The sequence below is a fragment of the Pteropus vampyrus genome, unplaced genomic scaffold (assembly GCF_000151845.1).
Source record: "Pteropus vampyrus isolate Shadow unplaced genomic scaffold, Pvam_2.0 Scaffold553, whole genome shotgun sequence".
NCBI classification, from domain to species: domain Eukaryota; kingdom Metazoa; phylum Chordata; class Mammalia; order Chiroptera; family Pteropodidae; genus Pteropus; species Pteropus vampyrus.
This window is the reverse complement of record NW_011889334.1, coordinates 205,548-221,079: the sequence shown is the minus strand read 5'-3', so window position 1 is coordinate 221,079 and position 15,532 is coordinate 205,548. Positions and strand designations below refer to the sequence as shown.

Genomic DNA, 15,532 nt, shown 5'->3' with positions numbered 1-15,532 from the left:
TGGCCCAGCTCCATCCACTATGGGAACATCATCTACCGCCTCAGTCCCAGGTACCAGGACCACCAAGTAGGGATCTACCCTTCAACTGACCTTTCCTCCTGGAACCAGCACCACCTTAAAATAGCGCCAGTCCCCACGGGCACAACCATATATAGTGAGAGCCACATGCCAACAAATGTGAGTAAACCGAGTAAATATTTGCAGCCTTGGGCCATCACTCTCATCTCTCAGCCTGCAGTCATGGTCAGTGTTAGGCTGTTAGTGGGACTCAGTTTTCGCCTGTGAGTCACTGTGCGTGGAGATGAGGGAAACCCACCTAGAACATAGATCATGAGTGGGAATAGGCTAATGGGAAGAGGACCACTTGGATTTCAAGAATGAGAGCAATGTGTAGAGTCACACTTATTGTAGCCCATTACATAAGAGCAGCAGGATTGAAGCTATAGTCTCACAGCCAGATTTACAGTTTTGTTGCAACAAGGGAGACTGCACACCAGGGGAACGAAGGGGATTGTTACAAAACTAAGGAAAAGAGTCATCACGGTTATGGAAGTATGCCCAGTTTTGGTGAAAGTTAAATGAACCAGAGTTTTAGAAAGCTCAAAGCAAAGCTGGGCTATGTGCACAACAGTCAGTGGCAACTTAGACTGTGAAGTGGATCCAAGTTTTTTGGAAACAACAAAGTTGTTTGTATTCAGAAACTCCTTATCTGCCCCTGAGTTGGAAATCAAGGCTGCTTTTGTGTCAAAGTAACTTAGATTCTCCAGACAAAACTGGGATATTTCCTTCTTAGTGATGCAATTTAAAACACAAATTTGCAAATATTTCACTGGCTACATCACTAAAGTGAGTAAGTCGCTCAAAGAAGGGACTGTTATGATGCTTTCCAGCTGCAGTGTCCATTCCAGCTGCAGCATGTCCTTGGGGAAATGTTCTTTCCAGTGAACTTTGTAGCTGGCTCTGTCCCAGCTTCATTCCAGGTTGTCATCCCAACTAATGAATGGCAGGGTAGACTGTTACTTTCTCAGTATGAATTTTACTTTCTCACATAGTGTACAGATCATAAAGAAATGAGGACTTTCTGGACTTTACAAAATGGATTCCATGGGAGCCATGGCAAAAATGTCAACTTTCACGTAATGAATGTCCTTAGGGTATGACCGGACTGCCCTAAACCACAGACATCAGCCCCCATAAAGAAGAGCCGATAAGCTTAAGGATCCCACTTCATAAGGTCCATATAAGCTGAACATCTTAGACAGATGAAGCCTGATCTAATAGCATCACCAATGGATGTACTAGAGTCAAAGACTGACCTTCTGACCCACTGTATCCAATGGCTTGGGACTGATACACAGCTCTCTGCACTGCCAGACAATAGCTCACTTTGGAGACACTAAGGACTTTCATCCCTTCACTTTGTACGTAAGACTGTACTTCCCCTCTCTGTGCATTGTGTGTTAACCTGCGTGGGTACCTGATTGGTTTATCTGAGAAGGTTACACTCAATAAACCTGACATTGTGGAGACACAAATGAGTTCAAGGGTGTTACTTCAATAGCTGCTTTTCTTGCTCGCAACACATAGCATAATATAAAGACCACAGGAAGGAGAGAGACAGAAAATGTAAATGATAGATACAGCAAGAAGTAAAAAAGAAGGAGAGGAAAGGTGAAGTGGGGGCTCAAGAGAGAGTTAGTGTGTAGGTCTATGTGGTGTGAATAGAAGAGAGTCGAGAGGATAAGGGAAGGATATCTTTTATAAAGTAGCTAGAACAATAGCACTAGAAAAAGAATCTCTAGAAAGTGATGAATATTGGGCCCCCTCACTTCCATTATAAATGCTACCACATGCTACTTCTGAGGGCTCTCTTTCTCTCCTTTTATGATTTATACCTAAGTGAAAAAAAAAGAACTTTTCTAGGTACCTCTTAGCACAGCTCAAATAGGTGGAAATTTCAAAATATTTCACTAAATACTAAGGGTGGATAACAGGGAAATAGCCTTAGCAAGAACAGAGGCCACAGAAACGTTCACCCTGGTATAGGAGTGTCTTCTGATGCTCTGAGAGCTGACATGTTTTGAGGCCTAGAGTCCCCTACAGATCTCTGTGGTAGGTGTGACAGCCACATGCCAGTAGCCAACTGCACTTGTGCATTCCAGTCTCTGGTCTTAATCTTCTATTGCAATATATTTCTCTTGTTCTATTAAAATACATTTATATTTCCATTTTGGCTGTGTATATTCCTATAAGTGGTCTTCAACATTTCTAGGATGAGCCAGAGCAAATACACAATAAATAAATGAAAATTTGACATACCAGCCAACAAATGGTTGGCATAACTTACGATTAACTTATTTGAGTTTCTCATTTCAGATTTTCTGATCTTTTTCTATGGTGAGAATAAAATCAGACTCATCAGCCCTGAGGAAGCTTCTAAATGTTTAAAATAAAGGTATAATAATAACTAGTATTTTATTAACTGTTCACTAGGTTTGAGGTCCAGAGCCAAGAGTGCAAGAGAGCTGTCTCTCCCTAATTCTGTTTACTTTTGGGCCATGTACTCTTACTGACTAAGACACTGGAGGCAGAGACTGAAGTAACTTTCTGAAGGCCACAGGGCGAGGCAGTGGCAGAGCCAGGGCTCTAACCAAGTCAGCTTGACCAGAGAGCCCGTGTTCTTAGCAGAAGTGTTTATAGCTCATTCTCTAAGCTTTAGCTCTTTATGGGCCTTCTTTTATCTTTTTTCCCCCTTAAATTGAAGTATAACTTATAGGAAGTATATGAATCTTAAGTGTACAACTTGATTAATTTAAAATGTGCACACACCCATTTAACCACCACCCAGTTCAAACTATTGAACATTTCTATCATCTGAGTAATTTCCTTTGTGTCCCCTCCCTGTCAATACCTGCCCAACCCAAGGTAACTACTATTCTGACTTCTAATTTATGAACTTTTATTTATATTTATCAGTCCTCAAAGATAGGTTGGTATATTAGTACAATGAAAGGCTCTCTATTTCTAGGACACTCTACTCCCTAGGTATTCCTATATAGATTTAGCCTTGTCTGGAAAGCTCAATGGCAAATAACCTCACCAATGTATCAAGCAATGATCACAGCATTCACAGAGAGAATATGTAAGTGCAATAACTAAGAAGGCTATTTCTCAGAGAACTGAATAAATAAATGAGAGGAAGAGAAACAGCACACCTACAAAAAAAAAATGGATGAGAACAGAGAAAACAGAAAGTACTGGAAGGTGAAAATTTGTGATTTTTGACAATCCAAGAAGGTTTAATGATATGAAAGGAGAGGTTTAAATTCAAAAAATTTCTCTCCTATTTTAGAAGGGCTTTTCTTTTCCTCTGATAAATAGAGGCATTTATAACCTCATGGCCACAGCCTTGGCTTTGTCTGGACTGGGTTCTGAAATGTTCCACACTCTGGAAAATGAACTGGTTCATGGAAGAGCACATGGTTTTGGACGCAGAGTAGGCCATGAGTTGAGCCACAGCCACTGATATGGTTATGGCATGAGTCATGGTGGGAGTCATGGGCATGAATCACAGATAGCCACCGAGGAAGCTATGGAGGAGGGGGAATATGGACATAAACTGGATAATAGAGGATGCTATTGAAAAGAAAACATTGGGGGTGGGGAGGGTTATGGGGGATAAGGCAGTGACCATAAAATCAGTCTGGACAGGCCTCCAGTATGTCTTCAGGGAATTGGCCATACAGATGGTCATGAGCAAGGTCAAGAAAAGAGCCAGAGAAAAGATTATTGAAAGTCTGACCAACAAATTAGCCAGAAAAACAGAGAATGGTTCTGGAGGAGACCTGCAGCCTCAGCAGGTTTAGTTATGAGCTCAAGTAAAAACATTCCCTGAGCTTAAGCATAGCTCAAAACTTCTTAGGAGGTTACAGTGACCAACCTCAGAACAATTTCTTTATCTTTTGGCTTTGGATTTCTTTTTTGTTTCCTCAGGATGTAATGTGACCAGTAAGAAGAAGCATGATATTCTTATAGGTTAAAAAAGAAAAACCTCATAGTATTTCTGATAGCAAGATGACTTGTTTGTTTATGTGTCTGGGCATTCCTTTCTTTCCTTTTTTCCTTTGTTACTGATTGCTTACTATGTGCTAAGCATTGTACTAGATGACTTTAAATGCACTACCATTTGATGATTTTGAAATTTATAATCTCAAAACAATCTTTTGATAACTTCTACTTCTCTGGCAAGAGAATGGACAAGATACATTAACAACTCATCTCAGTGAAAGCAACAAAAATTGCTGGATAAAATATTGAAAACTATCTTTGTAATTATATAAATTAGCTGGGCAGATAGTAGGTAATATTTAGATATATAACCAAGAGAAGACGGGGACTCAGAGGTTGAAAGAGAGCTCTGAACCAGCTTTCACACTGAAGGCATTAGCAAAATCTGGTGAACTTCAACTTGTCTTCTCACAGCTTCTTAGCATGAAGATACAGGAGGTAAAGTCCAACACAGGGGGAGAGTTTAATAGGAAACCCTAAATAAAGCTGTGATCTAACAGGGTTAAAGCTTAAGTGTATGATTAAACTAGAACAAAACTACATTGCCTATCATGCACATTTGGGACTGAGAAAAATATCTATTTCTAAACTTGACATGGAGTGGAGAGGGTGAAAAATCTCCCTTGAGAATTTGTAAATTGGATGATCATCTTCATTTTTTTTTAAAAGTCAGAGTAAGGCAAACTTGTTGAATCATTTTGTAATGAGAGCAAAAATAAAAAACACACTCACAGAGAGCATAAAAGTATTTCTTAAAAAGGGAAAAATGACAATCCTTTCTTTGCTTAAACAGTCTTTGCTTAAATCAGCAGTTAAAAGGACAAAAACAATAGAAAAGGTTAAAAACACTGTTAATTTTAAGACTTCCACAGGAAGTCTATCCTCTGGATTCTGAGAAGAAAGGCATTCACACCAGAGACATCTCCTTCATTGAAAGAAGATATTACATCAAGGATTATCTTAGCAAAAATTGTCAGTTGATATTTCAGGCGTCCCAGCTGTGGAAATGGCTTTTGTGGCTGGTTGAGGGGCCGATTCCAAAAAACAGTGGGAGTTCTCCCTCTAATTTATCAGGCTTTAATCCTGACCGTGGAGCTGGTTGATGAAAGGTACACAGTAGGAATTCTGCAAGTTCTTGTTAGCAACATGAGCTTCACTGATCTGATGTCCATTCTTTTCTTTTTAAATTGAGGTACAATGGACATATTGTATTAGTTTAGGTGTACAACATAACAATTTGATATTTGTATACACTGTGAAATGACCACTACAGTAAGTCTAGTTAACATCTGTCTAGGTTTGGAGCTTCAACTCATACAAACTGGATATTAGGAAAACCATCTTAGATCTACTCAGTGCCCTCTAGGTCTCCTTCATCTTTGGGAAGAATTTTCTCCCTAATGCTTTGTCTCTGCCAAATCTATGTGATAAGTAAGGAGAAAATCACTGGGATGTGCTACAAATTAAAATCTCAAAATGCCCTTAGAATCTATATATTTATGTTTTTCTCTTTGTTTTTCCTTTGCCCTTTATTATCAAATGCTTATTATGTGCCAAACACTGTGCTGGTGCCTTTAAATACACCATCATTTATTTCTCAAAACAACCCAATGAGAACTTAAATTTCTGGCTTTATAATGAGCTAGGAATCTTGACTTAAAATATCCTGAAAAACTTAAAATGGTGGACTGAAAAATCTTCTTAGATGAATCAGTGAGTCAGCAGGAAAGTAAGGAATGCTAAAATTAAAGACTAAGTTAAGGCAGGAACCCAAGGAGGTAAGGGAAGTACTGAAGCCAACTTTTGCCAAACCCAGTGAACTTAAGCTTTAATAGCACAGCCTCAGTAGGACCAGCCAAGGTGGGAACTCTAGGAGAGGACCCTCACATTAATCTGAAACCTTTAGAGAGAGTATAAACTAAAAATAAACCCAACCCCCCTAAGGAAATGCAAGTAAAATTGCCTTTAAACTTGATGCAAGGAAAGGAAGAAGAGGGGGAATTATCTCTTGAGAAATAGCTTGTAACTACAACACTACTTTACATGGTTTTCAGGCCCAAATCATGAGTAATTCAAAAGACCTCAAGCCTACCATTTATGCAAAGTATCTTTTTACCAGCTTTATTGAAATAAAATAGACAATTAGATGCTTGTATTTATATCGTACAATTCAATGAGTAAAAAGAATTATACTTGGCATACAATAATATATTAGTTTCAGTTGTACAGCATACTGATTAGAGATCTATATAACTCACAAAGCAGTCACCCCACTATAACAGGCACTCATTTTCCCCCTTACATATTTATTACAACATTGTTAACTATTTTCCTTATGCTACACATTTTTTCTCCACGTCTATTTTGTAACTACCCATTTGTAATTCTTAATTCCTTTGCCCTTTTTCACCATCCCACCCACCACTCCTCCCCTTTAGTAGTCCTCAAAATATTCTCTGTATCTATAAGTTTGTTTCTGTTGTTGTTGTTATTGTTGTTTATTTGTTCTTTAGATTCCACATGTATGTGAAATTATACGATATTTGTCTTTCTCTGCCTGACTTACTCCACTCAGCACAATACCCTCTAGGTCCATCAAGGCAATATCTTTTTCCATCCCCTTCCTTTCAGTTTATGAAGTGAGTCTCTTGTAGGAAAACTATGTAGGGGTCTTGTTTTCTTATCCATTCAGCCATCCTATCTCTTGATTGGAGCACTTAATTCTTTTCCATGTGAGGTACATGTTAATAGAAATGTAGTTATTACTATTACTATTCTTTATTCATGGTATATATATATATATAATTTTCTTTTTAAAGAAGTCTCTCCAACATTTCCTGTAATACTGGCTTGGTAATGATAAATTCCTTTAGCTTATTTATGTCTGGGAAGCTCTTTATCTGTCCTTCAACTCTAAATGATAGCTTTGCTGTATAAAGTATTCTTGGTTGTAGATCCTGGGTTTTTATCATGTTGAATATTTTGTGCCAAGCCCTTCTGTGCTGCATAGTTTCTTTTGAGAAATCAGCTGCCAGTCTTATGGGTGCTCTTGTGTAGGTAGCTAACAGCTTTTCTCTTGATGCTTTTAAGATTCTCTCTTTGTATTTAACTTTTGGCATTTTAATTATGATGTGTCTTGGTGTGGGCCTCTTTAGGTTCATCTTTATGGAGGTCTCTCTGTATGTCTATTTCCTTCACCAGATGAGGGAAGTTTTCCACTATTATTTCTCCAAATAGCTTTTCCACTTCTTGTTCTTCCTCTTCAGGTATTCCTATGATGTGGATATTTTTACATTTAATAGTGTCCCATAGGCTTACTAAATTATTATTATAGTCTTGGCGTCTTTTTTCTTGTCATTCTGACTGAGTATCCTTGGCTTCTCAATCCTCTATATTGGTGGTTCGATCCTCTTCTTATGTACTCTGTTGATTTCCTTTAATAAACTCTTCATCCCAGATAATGTGTTCTTCATTTCTGAGTGGTTCCTTTTATAATTTCCATTTCTATTTTTATGTTTATTATATCTTTGTTAAAGTTCTCACTGATTTCATCTACATTTCCCCTAAGTTCATTGAGCCTCTTTATAACCAGTGTTTTGAACTCTGCATCTGTTAGATTGCTTGACTCCATTATTCCTGGATCTCTGTTCTGATCTCTCTTATGGTTTCTGTTTCTTTTTCTTCCCATTTTGGCTGCCTTTCTGTGTCTGTTTCTATGTACTAAGCAAAGCTCCTAAGTTTCCCAGTCTTTGTGTCGTAGGCGTCTACTGGCAAGTCCTGAGAAGGGTTCAGCTGCAGGCCAACTTTAGCCCAAACCTGTGCCCCTCTGGGGCCACCTGTTAAGATTCAACAAGCAATACACAGATGCTGTGGTTTTAGTTGCCTCAAGAGGCCGCGCAGACACAGTGGTCAGTTGCCACCAGTGTGAGTCTTAGCACTGCTCAGCAAGGAGCACCAGACTCACTGAGGGCACTCCTGGATGTGTTTTGGGTGGGGCTGTGAGTTGGGGGAGGTGGAATTTCATGGAATCCTCTGGGCGGAGTGACCTCTGTTATACAGTTTGATGATGTCTCAGCTATGGCGGCTCTGCAGCTGCACACTGGGAGTGGGGAGGGATCAACAGAGGAACGATGGATACCACCAGCACTTCTGCCAGGGAGAAGCCTCATCTCTGGCCCTTGCTCCAACAATTCAATCTTCCCCTGTAAGTCCCTGGTGCTCCCTCCATGCAGCTGACCCAGCGCTGGTGCCCAGAGTGAGCAGGTCCATCACCATGAAAGTCCACTTGCAGTCATGGCCCCTTTAAGAGGCGTCTGCAGCTGCTGGCTTCCATGCTGCAGCCTCTGTCCCACTCAGCTGCTCGGACCAAACAGCCTCACCTCTTTGCCCCCTCCTACCTTCTACCATTGCTGGGTGAGTTCTTATTTCTCTCCCTAGTTGTAGTGCTTCTGTTAATCTAGATCCCAGGTGACTCTGCTTGTTGTTTGCTCCATGTTTCTGTCACAACTTTGATTTGGTTGACAGAGAGATGAACAAAGTCTCTATTATCTATGCCATTTATTTCTGTCTTCAAACCTATCATTTAATTTAAAAGAATCCTCCATTGGTAATGCCTCCATATGCTTGGCCAAAATATGCAAGTTCAAGGAACTTCTACAGATAACATTACAAGAAAAATAAATTTGTAGTCATAAATCTCAATCACAAATGAAAACAGACACCAGGAGTGAAAGCCAGCAAGAAACAAAACAAAACGAAATGAAACGAAACAAAACAAAACAAAACAAAACAAAATAGCAGGATCAGATCCACAAAAGCTATAGGTATTGGAATAATTAAATACAGAATATAATCCAAGTGGGTTTGTATGTGTATCATAGCTTTATGGTAGTCTGCTAATACCATTCTCCATCTTTAACAATAGAATTTTCAGATTTTAGTTGTGCACATATCCACCCATCTAGAGAGTATATTTCTCAGTCTGTTTTGAAACTTACTGTAGCTATGTGACCTTGTTCTGTCTTATGGCATGTAAGTAGACAATAATTTCTCATTAAGTGAAAAAATAAGATGGAATTAAAATACTTGATAACATTAGGGTATGAGTTGGGAGATGGGTAATAAGGATTAAAGTTTTCCAAGGTCCTTGTACTGTTTCGAAGAAGAGTAAAAATATTAATTACATTTAGACTCTGATAAATTAAACATGCATGTAACAATTTTTTTTTTTTTTTTAGGATGGCCTCTAAAAGGTAAGATCTGGACTTGAATTCAGGACCTCTGCCTCCACACAGTTCTAGAGAGGAGAGAGAAGGTTTCTTTCTTAGAGTTCTATTGGCTTTTCAGCCACAGAATAAGATTGTTAGGAGTCCAGGACCCAACCAGTCACTAACCCCTTATGCTCAGCCTCAGGGACTGTCCAACACAGCCACTAGGGAGATTTGTGCCTTAGTCTTTCCCAACATACCCTGTACCTTCCTGACTCTCAGACTCACTTATTTCAAACTCCTTCATGTCTCTAGCCCCCTCCTGCCTGCCAGCTTCTTTCTAATAGGTCTAATAGGTTGGGAATGCTCACTCACCTAAAAATAAACTATCTGAAATGTCACCTCTTTCATGAAACTTCTCCTCATTGACGGGAATGAAGACAGCTGACTACTGTCACACACACTATGTATAGAACTCCCATCAATACCACCCCTCTTGCCCTGGACACAAGATGCCTTCACCATGAACTCCCCAACTCTTCCACTCATTTAGGTTTGTCCAGTCATGCTCATTTATCTGACTGTGTATCTTTTCTGCTGCTACATCCATGTCCAGACACACCGCGAAGCTCCTGGAGTACTTGGACTATAGATCTCTATTCTCCAACAGTCTTGAAGTCTCCTGATATAGTGCCCGAGGTGCACTCTACTGAGACATACTTCATTGAGGCTTATGAAAAGGAACGTCTATAGGATCCCAGGGTGGAAAAGGAACATCTATAGGATTCCAGGGCAGAAAAGCTCTTAAAAAGCTCTTATAAATTCCTCTGAAAACAAGCAATCGGGAAATTGAGGGTCATAAGGGGGCCCTATGCCACCCCTGCATCTTCTGAGTCTGCCATGTGGCTTATTTATGCATGTTCAACACTCTCCCCATGCTCTCAGTCCCCATGCCTGAGAGACCTCAAGGATGGCTTCATTAATCCCTAGATCTCTCTTCTCCTGTTCATTCAGTGTTCATTGTTGAATGCCTACAGCATACACAGCAGTGCTCCATTTGTTTTCTGTTTATAAGCCAGAAGCCTTCATCCCTAGTTACTGCTCTTTTTTGAGTCTCATATTTCTGTTTGCTTTAGAGATGTGGGGTCCTGCCCCCTCAGCTCAGTCCATTAGGGCTTCTTCCTTGCTAAGCCAGGTACACAAGATTTCCTGACCAGGAAATAGAGTCTTAAAGTAGAACAGGTTTTTGGCCCCATCCCTGCCTCAGAGGGTGGGTCCTTTCCACTCTGACAACCTTGATCTTCTTATCCCATTCTACTTCCTGCTGTAACCCAGCCCAGTGCCCTGTCTAGTGTGATCATGTCATTCTCCTTTTTCACCTTCCTCTTGACCCCTAAACTATTTCTTCCCAGGCTCAGTATTGTTTTGTTAGCTGCTCACAGTTGATAGAAGAACAAGTCAACTTCCCAACTCCTCCCCAACCCATATGAAGGTATAAAGGCCCCTGCAGTTTTTGCACAATAAAGAAAGAGGCAACGACATCACACGGAAGAAGCTTAAGAAACCCAGCATTCTAGTCTCTTAACGCCCCCAAGAACACATATTTGGGAGACCCAAGCTCCTGGAGGTCTAGCCTTTTATCTCTTCCCTTGAACTCTCCTTTCTCAGGAATACTGCTCTTTGCCTTCTAGGTCTTGATCACATCTGGGATCCAGGCATCTTGCTTTCCAACCACCGAGAGGCAGATCGAGATGCATAAAGAAAACATTCCTGTTAAGTATTGGTTACTATTGCATCTCCTACTTTCAGAATATGGTGAGTGATTTTCTTTAAAAGTGGGTGGTCTGAGAACCTCTGAGGGATTTTGGTGGTGGTGACCACTACTAGGCTAGCTCTGGTTTCCTCCATGCAGTGAGGACTATCATTTTACTCCAATCACTTCAGTCTAATAATGTATCACCAGGGAGGCAGTCAGAGCACAGTGGTTAAAACTGTGGATTCTGGTCTCAGATTGCCTGCATATGAATTATGGCTCCTCCATCTTTTACCTGTGTACTTTGAGTGAGTTGTTTAACTTCTCTGTGCCTCAGTTTCTGCATGTATAAAATGGTAATAACCTATGTGATATGGCTGGGGGTTAAATATTAAGAATAAGAAGTTGACTATTTTAAAAAATATCACTCATCTATATTCTACAAACTCTCCTGTTCCTAATATTAATTCTGCATCAGCCTAAGTTAGCCTCAGACAGAGGAGAATAGGATTCAAGAGTCAAAACTGACTCTCACCCTGTATTCACACCCCTGGCACTCAAACACTCCCTGGGCCAACTCCTACTGAACAACTGGAAGGCAGGACTTCTTAGAGAATTTATTATTTTGGATCAAAATTAGCCCTCTTATAATTTTGATTCCTCTATTCTGTTCTTAAAAACTTCTCTGATCAAATCCACTATCTCTTTCACATGTCACCCCTACTTTTGGTCATTTTACTCATGATTCTGATCTTAATCCTAATTTGTACCTTATGCAGAATTTGGGGACCTTCCCAAAATAGAGTTACCCTCAATCCTCTGTTAGTTCAAATAAGACTGAGAAAAAAATACACATGTGCAGAGCAAAGTGATAGGCACCCATGTCCCAAATAGTAGTAAAATGGGCCACAATGAGATAAATACAGGCTCTGGGAATCCTGAGTGTCTTTGTCCTTTAGGGTAGTGAGGGGCAAAAAATAGGCATAACCTTAACTCCAGCTGAGCCTCCAAGAAGGTTGAAAGACTTTCCTACACATGTAGATATTGATTTATAGCCCTTAATACTGGGAGATCTTATACATTTAAGCTACATATAACTTGTTCTTCTCCAGCCTCTGCCATAGTAATCAGGAGCCCCTGGAACTTTAATGCATATAAAATCATTAGCCCCTTTAGAAGAGGCAACTATCTGGGTCCGATCTCAAACTCTGACTTGCTTAATCTGAAGTGGTTTGAGTAGGAAACTTTATTTTCAACAAGCTCTCCAGATAATCCTAGTGTGAGTATTTTCTGAATAACACTCTGAGAAATATTTTCCAAGAAGGGAGTAATACTACTTTAAGAATGAATTAATCAATGTATACTAATTTCACCTGGGTCCTACAATTCCTTTATGATACTTTTAATCTTGTATAGCAGATTTTGGAATAAGCTTACTGCCAGTGAAAACAGGTCATAGAAACCTGGTATTCAGGTTGGGTGGGGAGGGCGACTGAACATGGTAGCTGAAAGTGAAGATTCAATAGCCTGTGTTCAAAATCCTGTTCCATGACTTACCAGCTGTATAAATTTGGGCTAGACTCCATTTCTAAGCCTCAATTTCTTTATCTTAAGCGATAATAATAGTATCTATTTCATAGGCCTGTAGTGAGTATTAAACTATCTACGTAATGAATTTAACCAAGTGTTGAGCAGAAAGTGTATATGCTCAACATATATTTGTCATTATTTATCATTATCATCAGGCATAACCTCTGGTGATAGTAGCACATCTGTCAACACCAGCTCTAATGTGGCCTCCAGTGGGGCTAGTACAGCCTCCAACATTGGATCCAGCATAACCTCTGGTGGGACCAGTGCAGCCTCCAGTACTACATCCAGCGTGACCCTCAGTGGGTCCAGCACAGCCTTTAGTACTGGATTCAGCACATCATCCAATGAGACTAGCACAGTCTCAAACATTGGATCCAGTGTGAGCCCCAGTGAAACCAGCACAACCTCCAGTACGGGATCCAGTGTAACCCCCAATGGGACCAGCACACCTGCCAATCCTGGTTCTAGCACAATACTCAGTGGAACCAGCATAACCTCCAGTATTGGATTCAGTATGACCTCCAGTAGGACCAGTACATCTGCCAACACTGACTCCACAACTCACAGTGGGGCCAGTACAATCCCCAACACTGGCTCCAGCATGACTTTTAGTGAGACCCGCACAACCTCCAATACTGGATCCAGTGCGACCCTCAGTGGAATCAGCACAGCCTCCAGTACTGGATCTAGCACAGCTGCCAACACTGGATCCAGCATGACTTCCAGTGGGACCAGCACAGCTGCCAACACTGGATCCAGTACAACCATAGGAGGCTTGGGCACACCTTCTTCACCTGGAATGCACACTGCTTTCAATAGAATTAGCACAAGTGCTGCTGCTTCAGAGAATAAAGTGAAGCCCAGTGGGTCTCTGAAGCCATGGGAAATCTTCCTCATTACTCTAGTCTCAGCTGTAGTGGCTGTGGGATTCTTTGCTGGGCTCTTCTTCTGTGTGGTAAGTGCCTAATATGTAGAGAAGTGCCTGGGAGAGGGAGTAGCAGGAACATAAGGAAATGGGGTATGAATAGTAGGGGAACCTAGTTGAGTAGGGAGGAAAGAAAGATCAGGAGAAAGTTACTAAAGAGAAATAGCAAACTAGAACCACAGGAGCCAATCAATGTGCAGAGGAAACCATTGCCTTGAGGGAAAAGGGGGGCCAAACGAAGGAATAAAGGCTGATGAAAGGAGTACTAGGTGACCAATGGTTTGAAGGGAGAGAAGGTTCCAGAAGAAGTCCATGGTGAAGATTTGGGAGAGGGGGATATAATTCTGAAACTATTCACCCTTCTTTTTCTAGAGAAACTCCCTGTCCCTGGGAGATGTCTTTGACACAGGTGTCTACCACCCCCACGGCCTCCACCTTAGCCCGGGCCCTGGAGGGAATCATGGAGTTCACCACAGGCCTCAGTGGGGCCCTAACTGGTTCTGGAGGAGAACAGTATCTTCCACAGTCATGGAGATGAGAGGGAGACCTTAAGCAGCTGCTGAAGCCAGAGTGCCAAATTCTTCATGGAGGAAGCTGACCTCGGAGACTGGAGTTCTAAATGTCCTCTCATTCATCTGCAAGATTCCTCTCCTAACTTTGGGTCTGTGACAGCCTTTAAGAAGATACTTCCTCCCTCTCTCTTGCTTTTACTGGACATTGGAAAGAGGATCTCTATTGGTCATTTAGCTAAGAAATAAACGCATCGAAAAAATATGCACATGAGTGGGTGTTTACAACGCTGTGTTGAATTTCCCAGTTATATGAGAGAACCTCTATGCTGAAATCCACCTGGCGATAAAAACATTCACAGTAAAATCTAGAGACTTCATTCATATTTGTCCCTATTTTCTAATTCCTCTTGTCCCAAGCAGGACCCCAGTATCCCCAAGACTCACTCAGATTGACAGGGGAATTGAGTTGAAAGAAATGAGAAGGGAGGGAATGTGCCAGGATTCTATAGACTCATTGTACAGGCCTGTCGTACATAGAGATCACATGTGGCACATAGAAACTCCAGAGCATGACAATGTGGAGAGGCACAGTTACGTGTGCTATGCACCAAGGCGTGTTCGCTCAAAGTCACAGTTTTTGGGGCATTTACATTTGCTTCAGACCTGGGCTACTTATCAGAATGAAGGTGGTAGCTGGTGCTTTTCTCAGAGAGAAAGCACTTTCTATTTTACCAGGGAAAGGTCTTTGTGGCCTTAACCTTTCTGGTTAAGGTCTATCTAACCTTTTAAGAGGCTCATGGGGGAAAGCCTGAGATTCTCAGGAATTCCCTATCTGAAGGGCTGCACATATCCTTTCTGTGGGACCTAGGGAGAAGGCTACCCGATCCTACAGGTCTTGGAGGACAGAGGGAGCTGCTTTGGAAATTTGAGTTGCCCCAGATTCCTTGAGGCAGTGAGAAGGCTCCCACCTCTGACAGAGACTTCAGGAGAGAATTAGCAGTTTGTTGATAGGTTCATCCCAAATCACAGCAGTAGGAACTGCTTTGCCTTCCAATGCTTACTGGGTTTCTCAAAATCCAAAGAGTTGAAACTAATTAATGAGGCCATGCTAAGCCACAAACAGGCTAATTATCATTCCCTTACTTAAAGGGATCTAGCAACAAGAAGGAGAAGCTGAGTTGAACCGCCTGAGAAGGTGCCTCCCATTGGTGTGAACTGCAGGGAGCATAATGTGAAAAACATGAAAATAAATGAGATAAGGCCAGGGGATTCATTTAGGTAATTAAAAATGATAAAATATGTATTTTCAAGTGTAAAATTTTAATAGACAAAATGAAAAAGACTGGCCATTATTGAGAATAAAATTAACCTGGAAGAACAAGTGGGAAAAATAGCTCAATTAGACACAGCAATACAGAGATGAAAACCACCTGGAAAATGTAAGACACTTGGAGGATAGACTCAGGATGACTAA

At 40.9% G+C, this 15,532-nt stretch overlaps 1 protein-coding gene across 1 annotated transcript in view; it reads left to right on the top strand.

Annotated features, from left to right (window-relative positions):
- The window catches only part of MUC21 (mucin 21, cell surface associated), a 17,223-nt gene extending 3,125 nt beyond the window's left edge, over nt 1–14,098 (top strand). The window contains 3 exon segments of the mRNA XM_023525384.1: nt 10,967–11,090; nt 12,774–13,576; nt 13,919–14,098. Coding sequence (XP_023381152.1) covers nt 10,967–11,090; nt 12,774–13,576; nt 13,919–14,098 — 1,107 coding nt within the window.
- The last annotated feature ends 1,434 nt before the right edge of the window (nt 14,099–15,532 follow it).